Genomic DNA, 17,020 nt, shown 5'->3' with positions numbered 1-17,020 from the left:
GCCGCGCCCAAGGGCTGAACTGAGTGATTGCATTATGCAACGCGTAAAAATAGGAGCAACTTAATAACTAACATAGCAAACTTAAAAGAGAACAGACCCACATATGAGACGCGCAGCAATGAACAATGGCTCATACCCTCAATGGTAGCTACGCGGCCGCGCTCGGCGCAGCAAGGAAGAGCGTGGTTGTGCGGCTAGTATGCTTCGCATAAAAACGTGTGGTCAGTGTGAGGTCAGTGCGACGAGCGGCGGGGCTTCGTGGACAGCAAATACAGCGCGTGTCCACTCCTGAAGTCAGCAAGTAGCAGACCGCATTGGATCTGCGAATTGTTTCCACCCGCCGTGGTCGCTCAGTGGCTATGGTGTTGGGCTGCTGAGCACGAGGTCGCGGGATCGAATCCCGGCCACGGCGGCCGCATTTCGATGGGGGCGAAATGCGAAAACACCCGTGTGCTTAGATTTAGGTGCACGTTAAAGAACCCCAGGTGGTCAAAAATTTCCGGAGTCCTCCACTACGGCGTGCCTCATAATCAGAAAGTGGTTTTGGCACGTAAAACCCCAAATATTATTATTATTAATTGTTTCGCGCATTACGCATAATACGATCGCTATGTCCATAATACTACATTGAAACCAATACGCTATGCAGAGAACACAATAATACTGTTGTTACGTGGTTTGCAGGAATTTCGACTAAGCCAAGCACCTACAAACTGCTGCCGACAAATTACGTCCCAACCGATACCCTCTTGCAAGACTTTGAGCGCACACCTCCATTTCAAAGGGTCGCAAGTGGGGCTTCTTTCAAGGTCAAAAATAGCTTGGTGGAGACGGATGTTCCGCCAGGTTGTATCTGGGACCTTAAGACTGCTGGTGGGCACGTGGAGTTGGACAGAACGCCGATCGTCACGCTTACATGGACCTGGCCTGGGGCGCGAATGACAGATGGAAAAGGTACGATTGTGGATGAGCGCGCTACACGAACGCACCAAAAAACGATGCCAGAAAACTCAAAAACAGCATTATGACTATCCGCGGAAGCAGCAGCAGCTTTCTGGCTTTTGCGAGTGTCTAGCCTCGGGAACAGTGTGCTATAGCACAATATTTAAAGAATGCCCGCCATTATATTACTGACCAGAATTCGTCAGGATGTCAACTGTTGCAGAACTAGCTATCGCATCACCTTTTTTTGTTCATTCTTCCTAATCGTAGCCTGAACGGCAGATCACGGAGCATGCTAAACTGCTCACATTTAAAAGAAACTTCTGTGAACTTTAATTACATATACGTGCATTGGTAAACTATCAAGCACAAGATAAAACTGATGAATGGCACTAACGTAGATGATGTTTTATACATTGCACTGATCATCGTCCCCATGCTCTAGGCATCCTAAATTTCTTGTCTTTGTTTCAAAACCTCCGCTCCCGTATTTCTGCCTAGCGCGTCGGTAATTAGGATGACCTGAAATAATTTGATCATTATGCAAGCCAAAATAAATTTTACAGTCGAGCTTTTATAGTGTAGCCTAGCTGGTCACATAAATATGCGATGATAGCATATGGTAGACAGTGTGCGAAATAGATACGCAGGGAAACGTATACTTGGACGTTACACCGCAAAGGTGAATTTAATTGCCAGCTCTGGGTGAGAATGCAACACTGTATGGCAAATAAGTTCAGTCTCTCAATGTGTTTCAGTATACTGCTTTTATAGACCAATCGCCCCGAGGATGAAGCATAAAAGCTTAAAAACCGCATCAGGGCGAGCTATATTTTTTTATCCCCTTTCAGTCGTTGCAAGAAACCTCGCCAGTATAAAGCGCGACGCTAGAAACGCCTGCGTAATTCTTGTTTCCGCATATGTTGTGAGCCGCCAACAAGTGAACATGCAAGGAAGACCACAGGACGAGTACTGTACAGCAACAAATTTCTTTTCGATTAAGCATGCTAATATGAACACGACAGCCACAAAACAAATTGGGAAAACTTCTTGTGTTGAAATAACCAAAAGAAGCCATGGCTACCAGTGAAAGCTTGTCCTGTAAGCATTACCGAAACCTTGCGTGAGCACTTGTTCTCGCGGTTCACATTGCGAAATGCTTGAACTGCATTTTATGCTTACAGCTCATGGCACCCAAGTGGCGGCTGCGTGGCTTTACTCGGCTCGAAGTCGCAGGTTCATACCCACCGTGCGGTCTGGAACAGTAGAGCGAAAGTTCTGATTTGGAAAGGAAGCGGCCTAAGCCGGGTGTGCGAACCAACGAGTCTGTTGAGGACCGGCTATAGGTGGTGTTCCATGCCGGCATCACTGCCTCGGTTGGCCCATACAGTGGTTTCGTCAGCGTAGAAGCTGAAATGTATGCTGGGGACATGGGAAAGTTGGTGGGGAGTTCGAAAAGAACTAAGATGAAGAGGATAGGAGAGAGCATGGAAAGAAGCCTGAGGTTTCCCCCGCACTCCCGGTAAGATACCGGAGAGCCGGAGGTCACCCAGGTTGAGTGTTGCTGTGCGCTGGGAGAGGAAATCGCTGACGTCACTATAAGGGCGAGTACGCCTAGGGCATCGAAACCGGCTGCATGCCTAATGCATGCAGCCTGTTGCATGCCTAATGTTGTCAGAAGCTTTTCATAGGTCGCCAGTGGGTATAGCATTCGTGTCACCAGTGGGGCAGTCGAGGACGTGATGTTTTTGTAGTAGAAAGACGTCCCGGGTGGAGAAGCTCGAGCGGAAACCAAACATGCACGAATGCAAGAGGTTGTTGTTTCACATATACCGGAGGAGTCGGGTCTAGAGAACGTACTCCATTAGCTTGCCGACGCAGGACGCAAGGGAAAAGGGTTTGACCGAAATATGAATGAAGGCGACCTCAGCATCCTTCCACTGAAGGTGGAAGGAGGGTGCCACTGAAGGAGGGTGCCGCAGAGCCAGCATTCCTTGAAGTGAACGGTTAGGCTTTTGGTGGAGGGAGAATTGAGGCTGCGAAGTGCATTGGAGACCGTGCATCATAATCTTGCCCCCACAGGCCGTAAGGGTAATGGAGCGGAAATTGGGCAAGAAAAGTGGTTTGCCAGATTTCGGAATGAAGGTGACATTTCCACTGAGGTCGGAGGGAACCGCCCAGCCAGCATTCATTGAAGTGATCGGTTAGGCTTGTGGTGGATGGAGAACGTGGTTGCGGATTGCATTGCAGAACGTCCTCTATGAGCTTGCCCGCACATGACGTAAGGGAAATAGGAGGGAAATTATCCAAGAGAAGTGGTTAGCCCGGTAAGGGAATGAAGTCGACCTTAGCATCTTTCCACTTAGGTCAGTGGGTGCCGCGCATCCAGCATTCATTGAAGTGTTCGGTTAGGCTTGTGGTGGAGGGAGAATTGACGTTGCTAAGTGCCTTGAAGAACGTGCTCCATGAGGTTGCCCGCACAGCACGTAAGGGAAATTTGGCGCAATTTAGCGAAGAAAAGTGGTTGGCCCGATTTGGGAATGAAAGCCACATTAGCATCCTTCCACGGAGGTCGGAGGGCGCCGCACAGCCAGCATTCTTTGAAGTGATCGGTAAGGCTTTCGGTGGAGGAAGAATCGATGTTGCAGAGTGCATTGGAGACCTTGCTCCATGAGCTTGCCCGCACAGGACGTAAGGGGAATGGGACCAAAATAGGCCAAGAAAAGTGGTTTGCCAGATTTTGGAATGAAGGCGACCTTGGCATCCTTCAAGTGACGTCGGTGGGCACTACGCAGCCAGTATTCATTGAAGTGATCGGATAGGCTTGTGGTCGAGGGAGAATCGAGGAGGCGGAGAGCATTGGAGAACGTGCTCCATGGGCTTGCCCGCCCAGTACGTAAAGCAAATAGGGCGGAAATTAGCCCAGGAGAATGGTTTGCCCGATTTAAGAATGAAGGCGATATTATCATACTTCCGCTGAAGTTGGGGGGTGCCGCACAGCAAACATACAGTGAACTGATCGGTCAGGCTTGTGGTGGAGGGGGAACCGAAATTGCAGAGTGCCATAGAGAACTTGCTCAATCAGGCTGCCCGCACATGACATGAGGGAAATCGGTCCGAAATTAGCCAAGAAAAGTTGTTTGCCAAATTTCGGAATGAAGGCGACATGGAGAGGGAATCGAGGCTGCAGAGTGCCTTGCAGAACTTGCCCCATGAGGTTGCCCGCACATGACGTAAGGGAAGGGACGGAAATTAGCCAAGTAAAGTGGTTTGCCCGATTTAGGAATGAAGGTGACCTTAGCACGCTTCCACTAAGGTCGGAGGGCGCCGCGCAGCCAGCAATCATTGAAGTGATCGGTTAGGCTTTTGGTGGAGGGAGAATCGATGTTGCATAGTGCCTTGGAGAATGTGCTCCATATGCTTGCCTGCACATGAAGGAGGGAAATAGGAAGGAAATTAGCCAAGAAAAGTGGTTTGCCAAATTTCGGAATGAAGGCGACATGGAGAGGGAATCGAGGCTGCAGAGTGCCTTGCAGAACTTGCTCCATGAGGTTGCCCGCACATGACGTAAGGGAAGGGACGGAAATTAGCCAAGTAAAGTGGTTTGCCCGATTTAGGAATGAAGGTGACCTTAGCACGCTTCCACTAAGGTCGGAGGGCGCCGCGCAGCGAGCAATCATTGAAGTGATCGGTTAGGCTTTTGGTGGAGGGAGAATCGATGTTGCATGGGCGTCTTGCGCTGGAGTTTGAGGTATAGTAGCGGCGCTTGGTGGCGGCGCGGGAAACGACATCTGGGTCGTACCAGCTTGGGTCGTATTGAGCCCTGGCTGTGGTGAAGCACGTTTCTAGGCCGAGTTTTGCGTCGATCCGCACTTTTTTCTGCCCTGTTGCGAGTGCGAAAAGGCTCGTCACTTCTCGCAGACCATGCCGACCACGCTGCGAGCTCGCCACAGCCTATAGTTTACCGAAAACGGGCTCTCTGTGTGCCGTGGGACGTAATGCTGGGAGCAGACGGAATCGGTGACGCCGATCCGGAGAGACTTAGCCCAGCCTCGAGAAGGCGTCATCGTCATTACTCCTGCGTCGTGGGCTGCCATGAACAAGAAGGCCTGAATACCAACATCAGATTCTACCGTTTTCCTTCAAGGCCTCACGAAGTGGTGCGTCGGGTGCGCTGCATAGCTGCAGATCGCCGAGCTGAGTAAGCGAAACTTCGCGCCATCGCCTGTCTTGAAGCTTGCTTGATTATCTGCGTTCTAAATTTCGGTCTTTTGCACCTACAGTCCCGACAGCACACCGACATAGCAGCAGGTATGGCTGGTAATTCACGATTCGAGACCCGGCCACAGCGACAATTAACAATTCGACCGATGCGAAGTGGTTAAGTGACCGTTTGTGTAAATGACCACAAATGGCCGGGCTGATTCGGTGACAATTCACTGCCCCACTACGAGCAGCACAGGTTAGAGTTAAATGTGCTCATACTTGACCCCATCAAGTCAGCATGTTGAGGCAGCGCAGCAAGGTAGTATTGATTACAGCAGATTAAGCGAGCAGCGCACGAGCTCGCGCTGCAGCGCGATTCGCACGTACGTGCGAGCTCATATGCATTGCATCAGTTATTAGCAGTTACTAAAAGGGACAGATGGCCGCTACGACAACGCAGGCATAACTACTTGTTTAGCGGCATGCAGTCAACAAAGATTGCAGGAGGCCCGCCGTTTCGCGGCATGTCGAAAGACCGCTGCCTTCGCGGCGCGTACGATCGTGTGCTCGAGCAGTTCCGTACACATGATGTCTGCTTATCGCTGCTAAGGATTCATTTATATCAAGCATTTCCTCGCGTTTGTGCGTCTGAATCTAGCAGCGTGCAAACCTAACCTGAAGTTCCACTTCGTACGCGACTCGCTTCACTTGCGATTGACAGCGCGCTAAATCTTCGCCGCTTAATTCTTGAACGGCATACAGGTATTCCGCACTGCATAATTTCTTGCCCTTACGCAGCGTGCCACCCCTGAAAAAATCTTCGGCACCGGATATTCACTGCAGGCCGTGATAAAACACAACCGAAAGTGGCGGGTCCATATTGTAAACGTGCTTTCCGAAGCAGACGACAGAGCTTGGTACGACCCATTTTAGGACAGAGGGCGCTTTTTAGCACCTTTTTCGCAGCGCCCCCTGGGCAATGCAAGAGCCCCATAGTGCCTTGGAGAATGTGCTCCATATGCTTGCCTGCACATGAAGGAGGGAAATAGGAAGGAAATTAGCCAAGAAAAGTGGTTTGCCAAATTTCGGAATGAAGGCGACATGGAGAGGGAATCGAGGCTGCAGAGTGCCTTGCAGAACTTGCCCCATGAGGTTGCCCGCACATGACGTAAGGGAAGGGACGGAAATTAGCCAAGTAAAGTGGTTTGCCCGATTTAGGAATGAAGGTGACCTTAGCACGCTTCCACTAAGGTCGGAGGGCGCCGCGCAGCCAGCAATCATTGAAGTGATCGGTTAGGCTTTTGGTGGAGGGAGAATCGATGTTGCATAGTGCCTTGGAGAATGAGCTCCATATGCTTGCCTGCACATGAAGGAGGGAAATAGGATGGAAATTAGCCAAGAAAAGTGGTTTCCCAATTTTGGAATAAAGGCGACCTCAGCATCCTTCAATTGAAGTCGGAGGGCGCCGCGCAGCCAGCATTCATTCAAGAGACTGGATAGGCTTGTTGTGGAATGAGAACCGAGGTGGCGGAGAACATTGGAGAACGTGCTCCATGAGCTTGCCCGCCTAGTACGTAAGGCAAATAGGGTGTAAACAAGCCGAGAAGAGTGGTTTGCCCGATTTGGGAAAGAAGGCGACCTTACCATCCTTCCACTTAGGTCGGAGGGCGCCGCGCAGCCAGCATTCATTAAAGTGATCGGTTAGGCTTTTGGTAGAGAGGGAATTGAGATTGCGGAACACATTGGAGACCCTGCTCCATGAGCTTGCCCGCATACGACGTAAGGGGAATTCGAAAGAAATAAGCCAAGAAAAGTGGTTTGCCCGATTTTTGAATGAACGCTACCTTAGCATCCTTTCACTAAGGTCGGAGGTCGCGACACAGCCAGCATTCATTGAAGTGAGCGATTAGGCTTGAGGTGCAGGGAAAATCATGGTGGCTGAGAGCATTGGAGAACGTGCTCCTTGAGCTTGCCCGCCCAGTACGTAAGGCAAAAGAGCGAAAATTAGCCGAGAAGTGTGGTTTACGCGATTTGGGAATGAAGGTGACATTAGCATTCTTACGCTGTGGTGGAATGGCACAGCGTAGCCAGCAATCATTGAAGTGATCTCTTAGGCTTTTGGTGCAGGAAGAATCAAGGTTGCGGAGTGCCTTCGAGAACTTGCTCCATGAAGGTGCCCGCGCATGACGTAAAGGAAATAGGACGGAAATTAGCCAAGAAAAGTGGTTTGCCCGATTTGGGAAAGAAGGCGACCTTAGCATCTTTCCACTGTCGCCGGAGGACGCTGAGCAGCCAGCATTCATTGAAGTTATCGGTTAGGCGAGGGAGAATCGAGGTTGCGGAGTGCATTGGAGTCCATGCCCCATAAGCTTGCCCGCATAGAACGTAAGGTGAATGGGACGGAAATTGACCAAGGAAAGTGCTTTTCCCGATTTGGGAATGAAGCGACCTTAGCATCCTTCCACTTAGGTTGGAGGGCGCCGCGCAACCAGCATTCTTCGAAGTGATCGGTAAGGCTTGTGGTGGAGGCAGAATCGAGGTTGCGGGGTGCCTTGGAGAACGTGCGCCATTGGCTTGCCGGCACATGACGTGGGGGAATTAGGGCAGAAATTAGCCATGAAAATAGGTTGCCACATTTTGGAAGGGAGGTGACAATAACATCCTTACACTAGGTGAGAGGGCGCAGCGTAGCCAGCAATCACTGAAATTATCGGTTAGGCTTTTGTTGGAGGAAACATCTTCGTTGCGGAGTGCCTTGGAGAACATGCTGCATTAGCTTTCCCGCATAGAACCTAAGGGCAATGGGACAGAAATTAACGAAGGGAAGCGGTTTGCCCGATTTGGAATGAAGCGACCTTAGCATCCTTCCTCTTTGGTCAGAGGGCGCCACGCAGCTAGCATTCATTGAAGTGATCGGTTAGGATAGTGGTGAAGGGAAAATCGAGGTGGCCGAGTGCATTGGAGATCCTGCTCCATGAGCATGCCCGCACAGAACGTAAGGAGAATGGGACGAAAATGAGCCATGAAATGTGGTTCGCCTGATTTTGGAATGAAGGCGACATTAGCATCCTTCCACTTAGGCCGGAGGGTGCAGCGCAGCCAGCATTCATTGAAGCGATCGGTTAGGCTTTTGGTGGAGGAAAAATGTAGGTTGCGGACTGCCTTGGAGAACATGCCCCATGCGGTTGCCCGCACATGGTGTAAACGATATTGGACGGTAGTTAGCCAATATAATTGGTTTCCCAGATTTTGGAAACAAGCTGACATTAGCATCCTAACAATGAAGTGGAAGGGCGCAGCGTAGCCATCATTCATTGAACTGATCGGTTAGGCTTTTGTGGAGGAAGAATCGAGGTTGCAGAGTGCACTGGAGAACGTGCTCTATGAGGTTGCCCGCTCATTACGTAGAAGAAATAGGACGGAAATTAGCCAAGAAAAGTGGTTTGCGAGATTTTGGAATGAATGTGACATTAGCATCCTTACACTAAGGTGGGAGGGTGCTGCACAGCCAGCATTCATTGAATTGATCTCTTAGGCTTTGGTGCAGGATGAATACAGGTTGGGCGTTCCTTGGAGAACCTGCTCCATGAAGTTGCCCGTTCATAACGTAAAGTAAGTAGGACGTCAATTAGCCAAGAAAAGTGGTTTGCCAGATTTTAGTATGAAGGTGACATTAGCATCCATACAATGAGGGGGGAGGGCGCAGGAAGGAAGAATCTGGAGGAAGAATCGAGGTCCTTACGCTGAGGTGGGGGGCACAGCGCAGCGACCATTCATTGAAGTTATCGCTTAGGCTTTTGGTGGAGGGAGAATTAAGGTGGCGGAGTACCTCGGAGAACGTGCTCCATGAGGTTGCCCGCTTAGGACGTAATAATAATAATAATATTTGGGGTTTTCCGTGCCAAAACCACTTTCTGATTATGAGGCACGCCGTAGTGGAGGACTCCGGAAATTTTGACCACTTGGGGTTCTTTAACGTGCACCTAAATCTAAGCACACGGGTGTTTTCGCATTTCGCCCCCATCGAAATGCGGCCGCCGTGGCCGGGATTCGATCCCGCGACCTCGTGCTCAGCAGCCCAACACCATAGCCACTGAGCAACTACGGCGGGTCGCTTAGGACGTAAGGGAACTAGGGCGCAAATTAGCGAAGCAATGTGGTTAGCCCAATTTAAGCATGCAGGCGACATTAGCATTCTTACACTGAGGTTGGAGCGTGCAGCACAGTCAGCATTCATTGAACTGATCGGTTAGGCTTCTATTGGAGGGAGAATCGAGGTTCCGGAGCGCTTTGGAGAACGTTCTCCATGTGCTTGCCCGCACAAAATGTAAGCAGAATGGGACGTAAACTAGCGAAGAAATTTGTTGGCCCGATTTGGGAATAAACGCGAGCTTAGCATCCTTCAACTGAGGTCGGAGGGCGCCGCACAGCCAGCATTAATTGAAGTGATCGGTAAAGCTTTTGGAAGAGGGGGAATCAAGGCTGCAGATTGCCTTGGAGAACTTTCTCCATAAGGTTGCCCGCACATGATGTGAGGGAAATTGGAGGGAAATTAGCCAAAAATGTGCCTTGCCATATTTCTGAATGAAGGCAACATTAGCATCCCTACACTGAGGTCGGAGGGCGCCTCAAAGCCAGCATTCATTGAAGCTATCGGTTAGCTTTGTGGTGGAAGGATAATCAATATGGTGGAGTGCATTGGGCACCCTTCTCCATGAGCTTGCCCGCACGGGAAGTAAGGGGAATGGGACGGAAATTAGCGAAGAAAAGTGGTTTGCCTGATGTGGGAATTAAGTCAACATTAGCATACCCAAACTAAGGTGGGAGAGCGAAGCACAGTCAGCATTCATCGATGTGATCGATAAGGATTTGGTGGAGGAAGAATCGAGGTTGCGGAATGCCTTGGAAAACGTGCTCCATGAGGTTTTCCGCACAAGAAGTAAGGGAAATAGGGCGGAAATTAGCGCAGAAAAGTGGTTTGCCCGATTTGAGAACGAAGGCGACATTAGGACCCTTATACTAAGGTGGGAGGGCGCCGCACAACCAGCATTCATTGAAGTGAACGGTTAGGCTTTTGATGGAGGGACAAATGAGGTTGTGGAGTGCATTGGAGAACGTTCTCCATGAGGTTGCTCGCTCATGACGTACAGGAAATAGGACGCAAATTAGCCAGGCAAAGTGGTTTGCCAGATTTTAGAATGAAGGTGATATTAGCATCCTTGCACTGTCGTGGGAGGGCGAAGCGTAGCCAGCATTCATTAAAGTTATCGGTTAGGCTGTTGGCGGAAGGAAAATCAAGGTGGCGAAGTGCCTTGGAGAACGTGCTCCATGAGGTTGCCCGCACAGGACGTAAGGAAACTAGGGCGAAAATTACCAAAAGAAGTGGTTTGCCCAATTTGGGAATGAAGGCGACATTAGCATTCTTACACTGCGGCGAGAGGGCGCCGTACAGCCAGCATTCATTGAAGTGATCGGTTAGGCTTGTGGTGGAAAGAGAATCGAGGTGGCGGAGTCCATTGGAGAACGTGCTCCATGAGCTTGCCAGCACAGAACGTACGGGACATAGGGCGGAAATTGGCGAAGAAAGCTGGTTTGCGAGATTTTGGGATGAAGATTACATTAGCATCCTTACACTGAAGTCAGAGGGCGCAGCGCAGCCAGAATTCATTGAAGTGATCTGTTTGGCTTTTGGTGGAGGAAGAATCTAGGTTGCGGAGTGCTTTGGAGAACGTGCTCCATGAGGTTGCCTGCTCATGAGGTAAAGGAACTACGACGGAAATTAGCCAAGAAAAGTGGTAACCCACATTTTGGAATGAAGGTGACATTAGCATCCTTACCTGAGGTGGGTGGGCGCCGCACAGCCAGCATTCATTGAAGTGATCGGTTAGGCTTCTTGTGCAGAAAGAATCGAGGTGGCGGAGTGCCTTGGAGAACTTCCTCCGTGACGTTGCCCGCGCATGACGTAAGGGAAACAGGACAGAAATTAGCCAAGAAGGGTGGTTTCCCAGATTTTGGAATGAAGGTTACATTGGCATCCTTACACTTAGTTGAGAGGGCGCAGCGCAGCCAGCATTCATTCAAGTGATCGGATAGGCTTGTGGTGGAGTGAGAATTGAGGTGGCGGAGAGCATTGGAGAACGTGATCCATGAGCTTGCCCGCACAGGACGTAAGGCAAAAGGGTGGAGATTAGCCCAGAAGAGTGGTTTGCCCGATTTGGAGATGAACGTGAGATTAGCATTTTTACACTGTTGTGGTAGGGGCACAGCGCAGGCAGCCGTCACTGATGTGATCGGTTAGGCTTTTGGTGGAGGGAGAATCGAGGTTGCGCAGTGCCCTGAAGATCGTGCTCAGTGAGCTTGCCGGCACAGAATGTAAGGGGCATGGGACGGCAATAGGCCAAGTAAATTGGTTTCCCAATTTTGGAATGAAGGCGCCTTCAGCATCCTTCAACTGAAGTAGGAGGGCGCCGCGCTGCAGCATTCATTCAACTGATCGAATAGGCTTGTGGTGGAGTCAGGATCAAGGTGGCGCAGAGCATTGGAGAACGTGCTCCATGAGCTTGCCCGTCCAGTACGTAAAGCAAATAGGGTGTAATTTAGCCGAAAGGAGCGGTTTGTCCGATTTGGTAATGATGGCGACCTTAGCATTTTTCCACTGAGGTCGGAAGGAGCCGCGCAGCCACCATTTATTGAAGTGAACAGTTAGGCTTGTCGTGGAGGGAGAATCAAGTTTGCGGAGTGCCTTGGAGAGCGTTCTCCATGTGCTTGCCCGCACAAAACGTAAGGAGAATGGGATGGAAATTAGCGAAGAAAGTAGTGTGCCCGAATTGGGAATGAACGCGATCTTAGCATACTTCCACGGAGGTCGGAAGGCAGCGCGCTGACAGCATTCATTGAAGTGATCGGTTACGCTTGTGGTGGAGGGACGATCGAGGTTGCGGATTGCCTTGGAGAACGTTCTCCGTGTGCTTGCCCACACAGAACGTATGGAGAATGGGACGCAAATTAGCGAAGGAAAGCGGTTTGGCCGATTTGGCAATGAGGGCGGCCTTAGCATCCTTTCACGGAGGTTAGAGGGCGCCGCGCAGCCAGCACTCATTTAAGTGATTGGTTAGGCATGTGGTGGAGGGAGAATCCAGGTTGCCGAGTGCATAAGGTTGCGCGCACATGACGTAAGGAAAATAGGGCGGAAATTAGCGGAGTGGTTTGCCAGATTTTGTAAGGAAGCTGATATTAGCATTCTTACACTGAGGTGGGAGGGCGCAGCGCAGCCAGCATTCATTGAAGTTATTGGTTAGGCTTTTGGTGGAGGGAGACTTGAGGTTGCGGAGTGCATTGGAGAACGTGCTTCATGTGCTTGCCCGCACAAGGCGAGAGGGAAATGGGGCGGAAATTGCAGAGAAAAGTGGTTTGCCCGATTTTCGAATGAAGGCGACATTAGCATCCTTAAACTGAGGTGGGAGCGCGAAGCATAGCCAGCATTCATTGAAGTGATTGGTAAGGCTTTTGGTGAAGGAAGAATCAAGGTTGTGGAGTGCCTTGGAGAACGTGCTTTATGTGCTTGCCCACAGAGAGTGTAAGGAATATAGGGCAGAAATTAGCGCAGAAATGTGGTTTGCCCGATTTGGGAATGACGGCGACATTAGCATCCTTATACTGAGGTGGGAGTGCGAAGCACAACCAGCATTCACTGAAGTGATCGGTTAGGCATGTGGTGGAGGGAGAATCCAGGTTGCCGAGTGCCTTGGAGAACGTGCTCCATGTGCCTGGCCGCGCAGGATGTAAGGGAAATAGGGCGGAAATTGGCGAAGTCAAACGGTTTGCCTGATTTGGGAAAGAAGGCGACCTTAGCATCCTTCCACTGACGTCGGAGGACGCTGAGCAGCCAGCATTCATTGAAGTGATCGGCTAGCCTTGTGGTGGAGGGAGAATCGAGGTTGTGGAGTGCCTTCAAGAACGTGCTCCATGTGCTTGCCCGCACAGGACGCAAGGGAAATATGGCTGAAATTAGTGAAGAAAAGTTGTTTGCCAGATGCTGTAAGGAAGCGAACATTACCATTTTTACACTGAGCTGGGAAGGCACAGCGTAGCCAGCATTCATTGAAGTTATCGGTTAGGCTTTTTGTGGAGGGAGAATCGAGGTTGCGGAGGGCATTGGAGTCCATGCCCCATAAGCTTGCCAGCATGGAACGTAAGGGGAATGGTTATGCTGCATTAGCTTTCCCGCATAGAACCTAAGGGCGATGGGACGGATATTAACGAAGGAAAGTGGTTTGCTCGATTTGTAACGAAGCGACCTTAGCATGCTTCCTCTTAGGTTGGAGGGTGCCGTGCAGCTAGCATTCATTGAAGTGTTCGGTTAGCCTTTTGGTGAAGGCGGAATCGAGGTTGCGGAGTGCATTAGAGTCCATGCGCCATGCGCTTGCCCCCATAGAAGGCAAGGGTAAGGGGACGGAAATTAACGAAGGAAAGTGATTTGCCCGATTTGTAATGAAGCGACCTTAGCATCCTTCCACTTAGGTCGGAGGGTGCAGCGCAGCCAGCATCCATTGAAACGATCGGTTAGGCTATTGGTGGAGGAAAAATCTAGGTTGCGGAGTGCCTTGGAGAACATGCCCCATGAGGTTGCCCGCACATGGTGTAAATGATATAGGACGGAAGTTAGCCAATAAAAGTGGTTTGCCAGATTTTGGAATCAAGGTGACATTAGCATCGTTACACTGAAGTGGAAGGGTGCAGCGTAGCCAGCGCTCATTGAAGTGATCGCTTAGGCTTTTGGTGCAGGAAGAATCGAGGTTGCGGAGTGCTTTCGAGAACTTGCTCCATGAAGTTGCCCGCTCATTACGTAAAAGAAATAAGACGGAAATTAGCCAAGAAAAGGCGTTTCCCAGATTTTAGAATGAAGGTGACATTAACATTCTTACACAGAGGTGGGAGGGCGCCCCACAGCCAGCATTCATTGAAATGATCGGTTAGGCTTTTGGTGCAGGAAGAATCGAGTTTGCGGAGTGCTTTGGAGAACTTGCTCCATGAAGTTGCGCGCTCATGAAGTGAAGGAAATAGGACGGAAATTATCCAAGAAAAGGGGTTTGCCGGATTTTGGAATGAAGGCAACATGAGCATCCTTACACACAGGTGGGAAGGCGCCCCACAGCCACCATTCATTGAAGTGATCGCTTAGGCATTTGGTGCGGGAATAATCGAGGTTGCGGAGTGCTTTGGACAACTTGCTCCATGAAATTTCCCGCTCATGAAGTGAAGGAAATAGGACGGAAGTTAGCCAAGAAAAGGGATTTGCCAGATTTTGGATCGAAAATGACATGTGCATCTTTTCACTGAGGTGGGAGGGCGCCGCACAGCCAGCATTCATTGAAGTGATCTCTTAGACTTTTCGTGCAGGAAGAATCGAGGTTACGGAGTGCTTTGGAGAACTTGCTCCATGAAGTTGCCCGCTCATGACGTAAAGTAAATAGGACGGAAATTAGCCGAGAAAAGGGATTTGCCAGATTTTGGAACGAAGGTGACATTAGCATCCTCACACTGAGGTGGGAGGGCGCCGCACAGCCAGCATTCATTGACGTGATCGGTTAGGCTTTTGGTGCAGGAAGAATCGAGGTTGCGGAGTGATTTGGAGAACTTGCTCCATGAAGTTGCCCGCACATGACGTAAAGGAAATAGGACGGAAATTAGCGAAGAAAAGTGGTTTGCCAGATTTTGTATAGAAGGTTACATAAGCATCCATACACTGAGGTGGGAGGGCACAGCGCAGCCAACATTCATTGAAGTGATCGGTTAGGCTTTTGGTGGAGGCAGAATCACGGTGGCGGAGTGCCTTGTAGAACGTGCTGCATGAGGTTGCCCGCACAGCACGTAAGCGAAATAGGGCGCATATTAGCGAAGAAAGCAGTTTGCCGGATTTGGGAATGAACGCGAGCTTAGCATCATTCCACTTAAATCGTAGGTCGCCGCGCAGCCAGTATTCATTGAAGTGGTTACTTAGGCTTGCAGTGGAGGAAAAATCGAGGTGGCGGAGTGCCTTGGAGAACCTGTTCCATGAAGTTGCCCGCACAGGGCTTGAGGAAAATAGGGCACAAATTAGAGAAGAAAAGTGGTTTGCCAGGTTTTGGAATGAAAGTGACAGCATCCTTACACTGAGGTGGGAGGGCGCAGCGCAGCCATCATTCATTGAGATGATAGGTTAGGCTTTTGTTGCAGGAAGAATCGAGGTGGTCGAGTGCCTTGGTGAACGTGCTCCATGTGCTTGCCCGCACAGAACGTAAGGGAAATAGAGCGGAAATAAGCCATAAAAAGTGGTTTGCCTGATTTTGGAATGAAGGAGACATTAACATCCTTCCACTTACATCAGAGGGCGCAGTGCAGCCAGCATTCATTAAAATTATCGGTTAGGCTTTAGCTGGAGGAAGAATCGAGGTTGTGGAGTGCCTTGGTGAAAATGCACCATGAGGTTGCCCGCTCATGGCGTAAAGGGAAGAGGACGGAAATTAGCCAAGAAAAGGGGTTTGCCAGATGTCGGAATGAAGGTGACACTAGCATCCTTGCACTGAGGTATGCGAGTGCCGCACAGATAGCATTCCCTGAAGTGATCGGTTAGGTTATGGTGGATGGAGATTCGGGGTGGCGGAGTGCATTGCAGAACGTGGTCCATGAGCTTGCGCGCACATAACGTAAGAGAAAAAGGGCGGAAATCAGCCAAGAAACGTGGTTTCTCAGATTTTGGAATAAAGGTGACATTAGCACCCTTCCACTGAGGTCGGAGGGAGCCGGACAGCCAGCATTCATTGAATTAATTGGTTAGGCTTGTGGTAGAGGGAAAATCGAGGTGGCGGAGTGAATTGGAGACCCTTGTTCCATGAGCTTGCCCACACAGAACGTCAGGAGAATTGGACGGAAATAAGCCATGAAAAGTGGTTTGCCTGATGTTGGGATGAAGGCCACATTAACTTCCTTCCGCTTAGGTAGGAGGGTGCAATGCAGCCAGCATCCATTGAAATGATTGGTTAGGCTTTTGGTAGCGGAAGAATCGAGGTGTTGGAGTGCCTTGGAGAACTTCGAGGTTGCCTGCAAATGACGTAAGGGAAATAAGACGGAATTTAGCCAAGAAAAGTGGTTTGCCCGATTGTGTAATGTGGGTGACATTAACATTCGTGCCCAGAGGTGGAAGGGCGCAGCGCAGTCAGCGTTCACTGAAGTTGTGAAGCGTGAACGAAGACAATCCGCGCTTAAATGCCCTAGGGACAACGTCGGTGTGCCCTTCCAAATATTCGACTACGGCTTTTAGCTCCGGGTCCACTCGTTGCTGCTCAGCGAAATCTTCCGCGCTTATTATTTCAATGAAGGCGTTGTCATCCTCGTCATCTTGTGGTGGCGGGTCAATGGGGGAGCGTGACAGGCAATCGGCATCTGAGTATTTTCGTCCGGACTTGTAAGTGGAAAGGTGGACATCTGTCAATGTTTCCAAGAGCTAGAGTCTTCAATCTATTTTTTGTCGCAAAAATATGGTATGTAATGCAGGTATTGCATATTTCAAGGGTAAATATACAGAAGTTGCACCGAGTATTCGCAGTATTTGTGCGGGCTTCAAATTGGGAATGATGCAGTCGAACGAATTTGTTCAAGCGAGTTAAAGACGGAGGTTTAGGAATGACGCACCTTTTTTGTACGACAGGTTGTAAACCGGTTTTTATTTTCCGCGATTTAAGCGATCCTTTCTTGCGCATGGTGTGCCAAGTGAGGCTAAGGAGCGCGTTACCTGGCTATGTAGTCTGTACAGACAATATGAGCGGTCCTGTTTGTGGATTTCTTAAAGGAGTTATTTTAAGTGTACGGTTTTCGTCCATTATATTTCAAATGA

At 49.9% G+C, this 17,020-nt stretch overlaps 1 protein-coding gene across 1 annotated transcript in view; it reads left to right on the top strand.

Moving 5' to 3' along the window:
- LOC139061211 (calcium-activated chloride channel regulator 1-like) overlaps positions 1–17,020 on the top strand; it is a 495,141-nt gene that overhangs the window by 475,704 nt on the left and 2,417 nt on the right. The window contains exon 15 of the mRNA XM_070540868.1: positions 685–954. Coding sequence (XP_070396969.1) covers positions 685–954 — 270 coding nt within the window. The remainder of the gene's footprint in view (positions 1–684; positions 955–17,020) is intronic.

This window comes from Dermacentor albipictus, chromosome 6 (assembly GCF_038994185.2).
Source record: "Dermacentor albipictus isolate Rhodes 1998 colony chromosome 6, USDA_Dalb.pri_finalv2, whole genome shotgun sequence".
NCBI classification, from domain to species: Eukaryota; Metazoa; Arthropoda; class Arachnida; order Ixodida; family Ixodidae; genus Dermacentor; species Dermacentor albipictus.
Note: the sequence above shows the minus strand (reverse complement) of the source record. Positions and strands in the feature narration are given on the sequence as shown.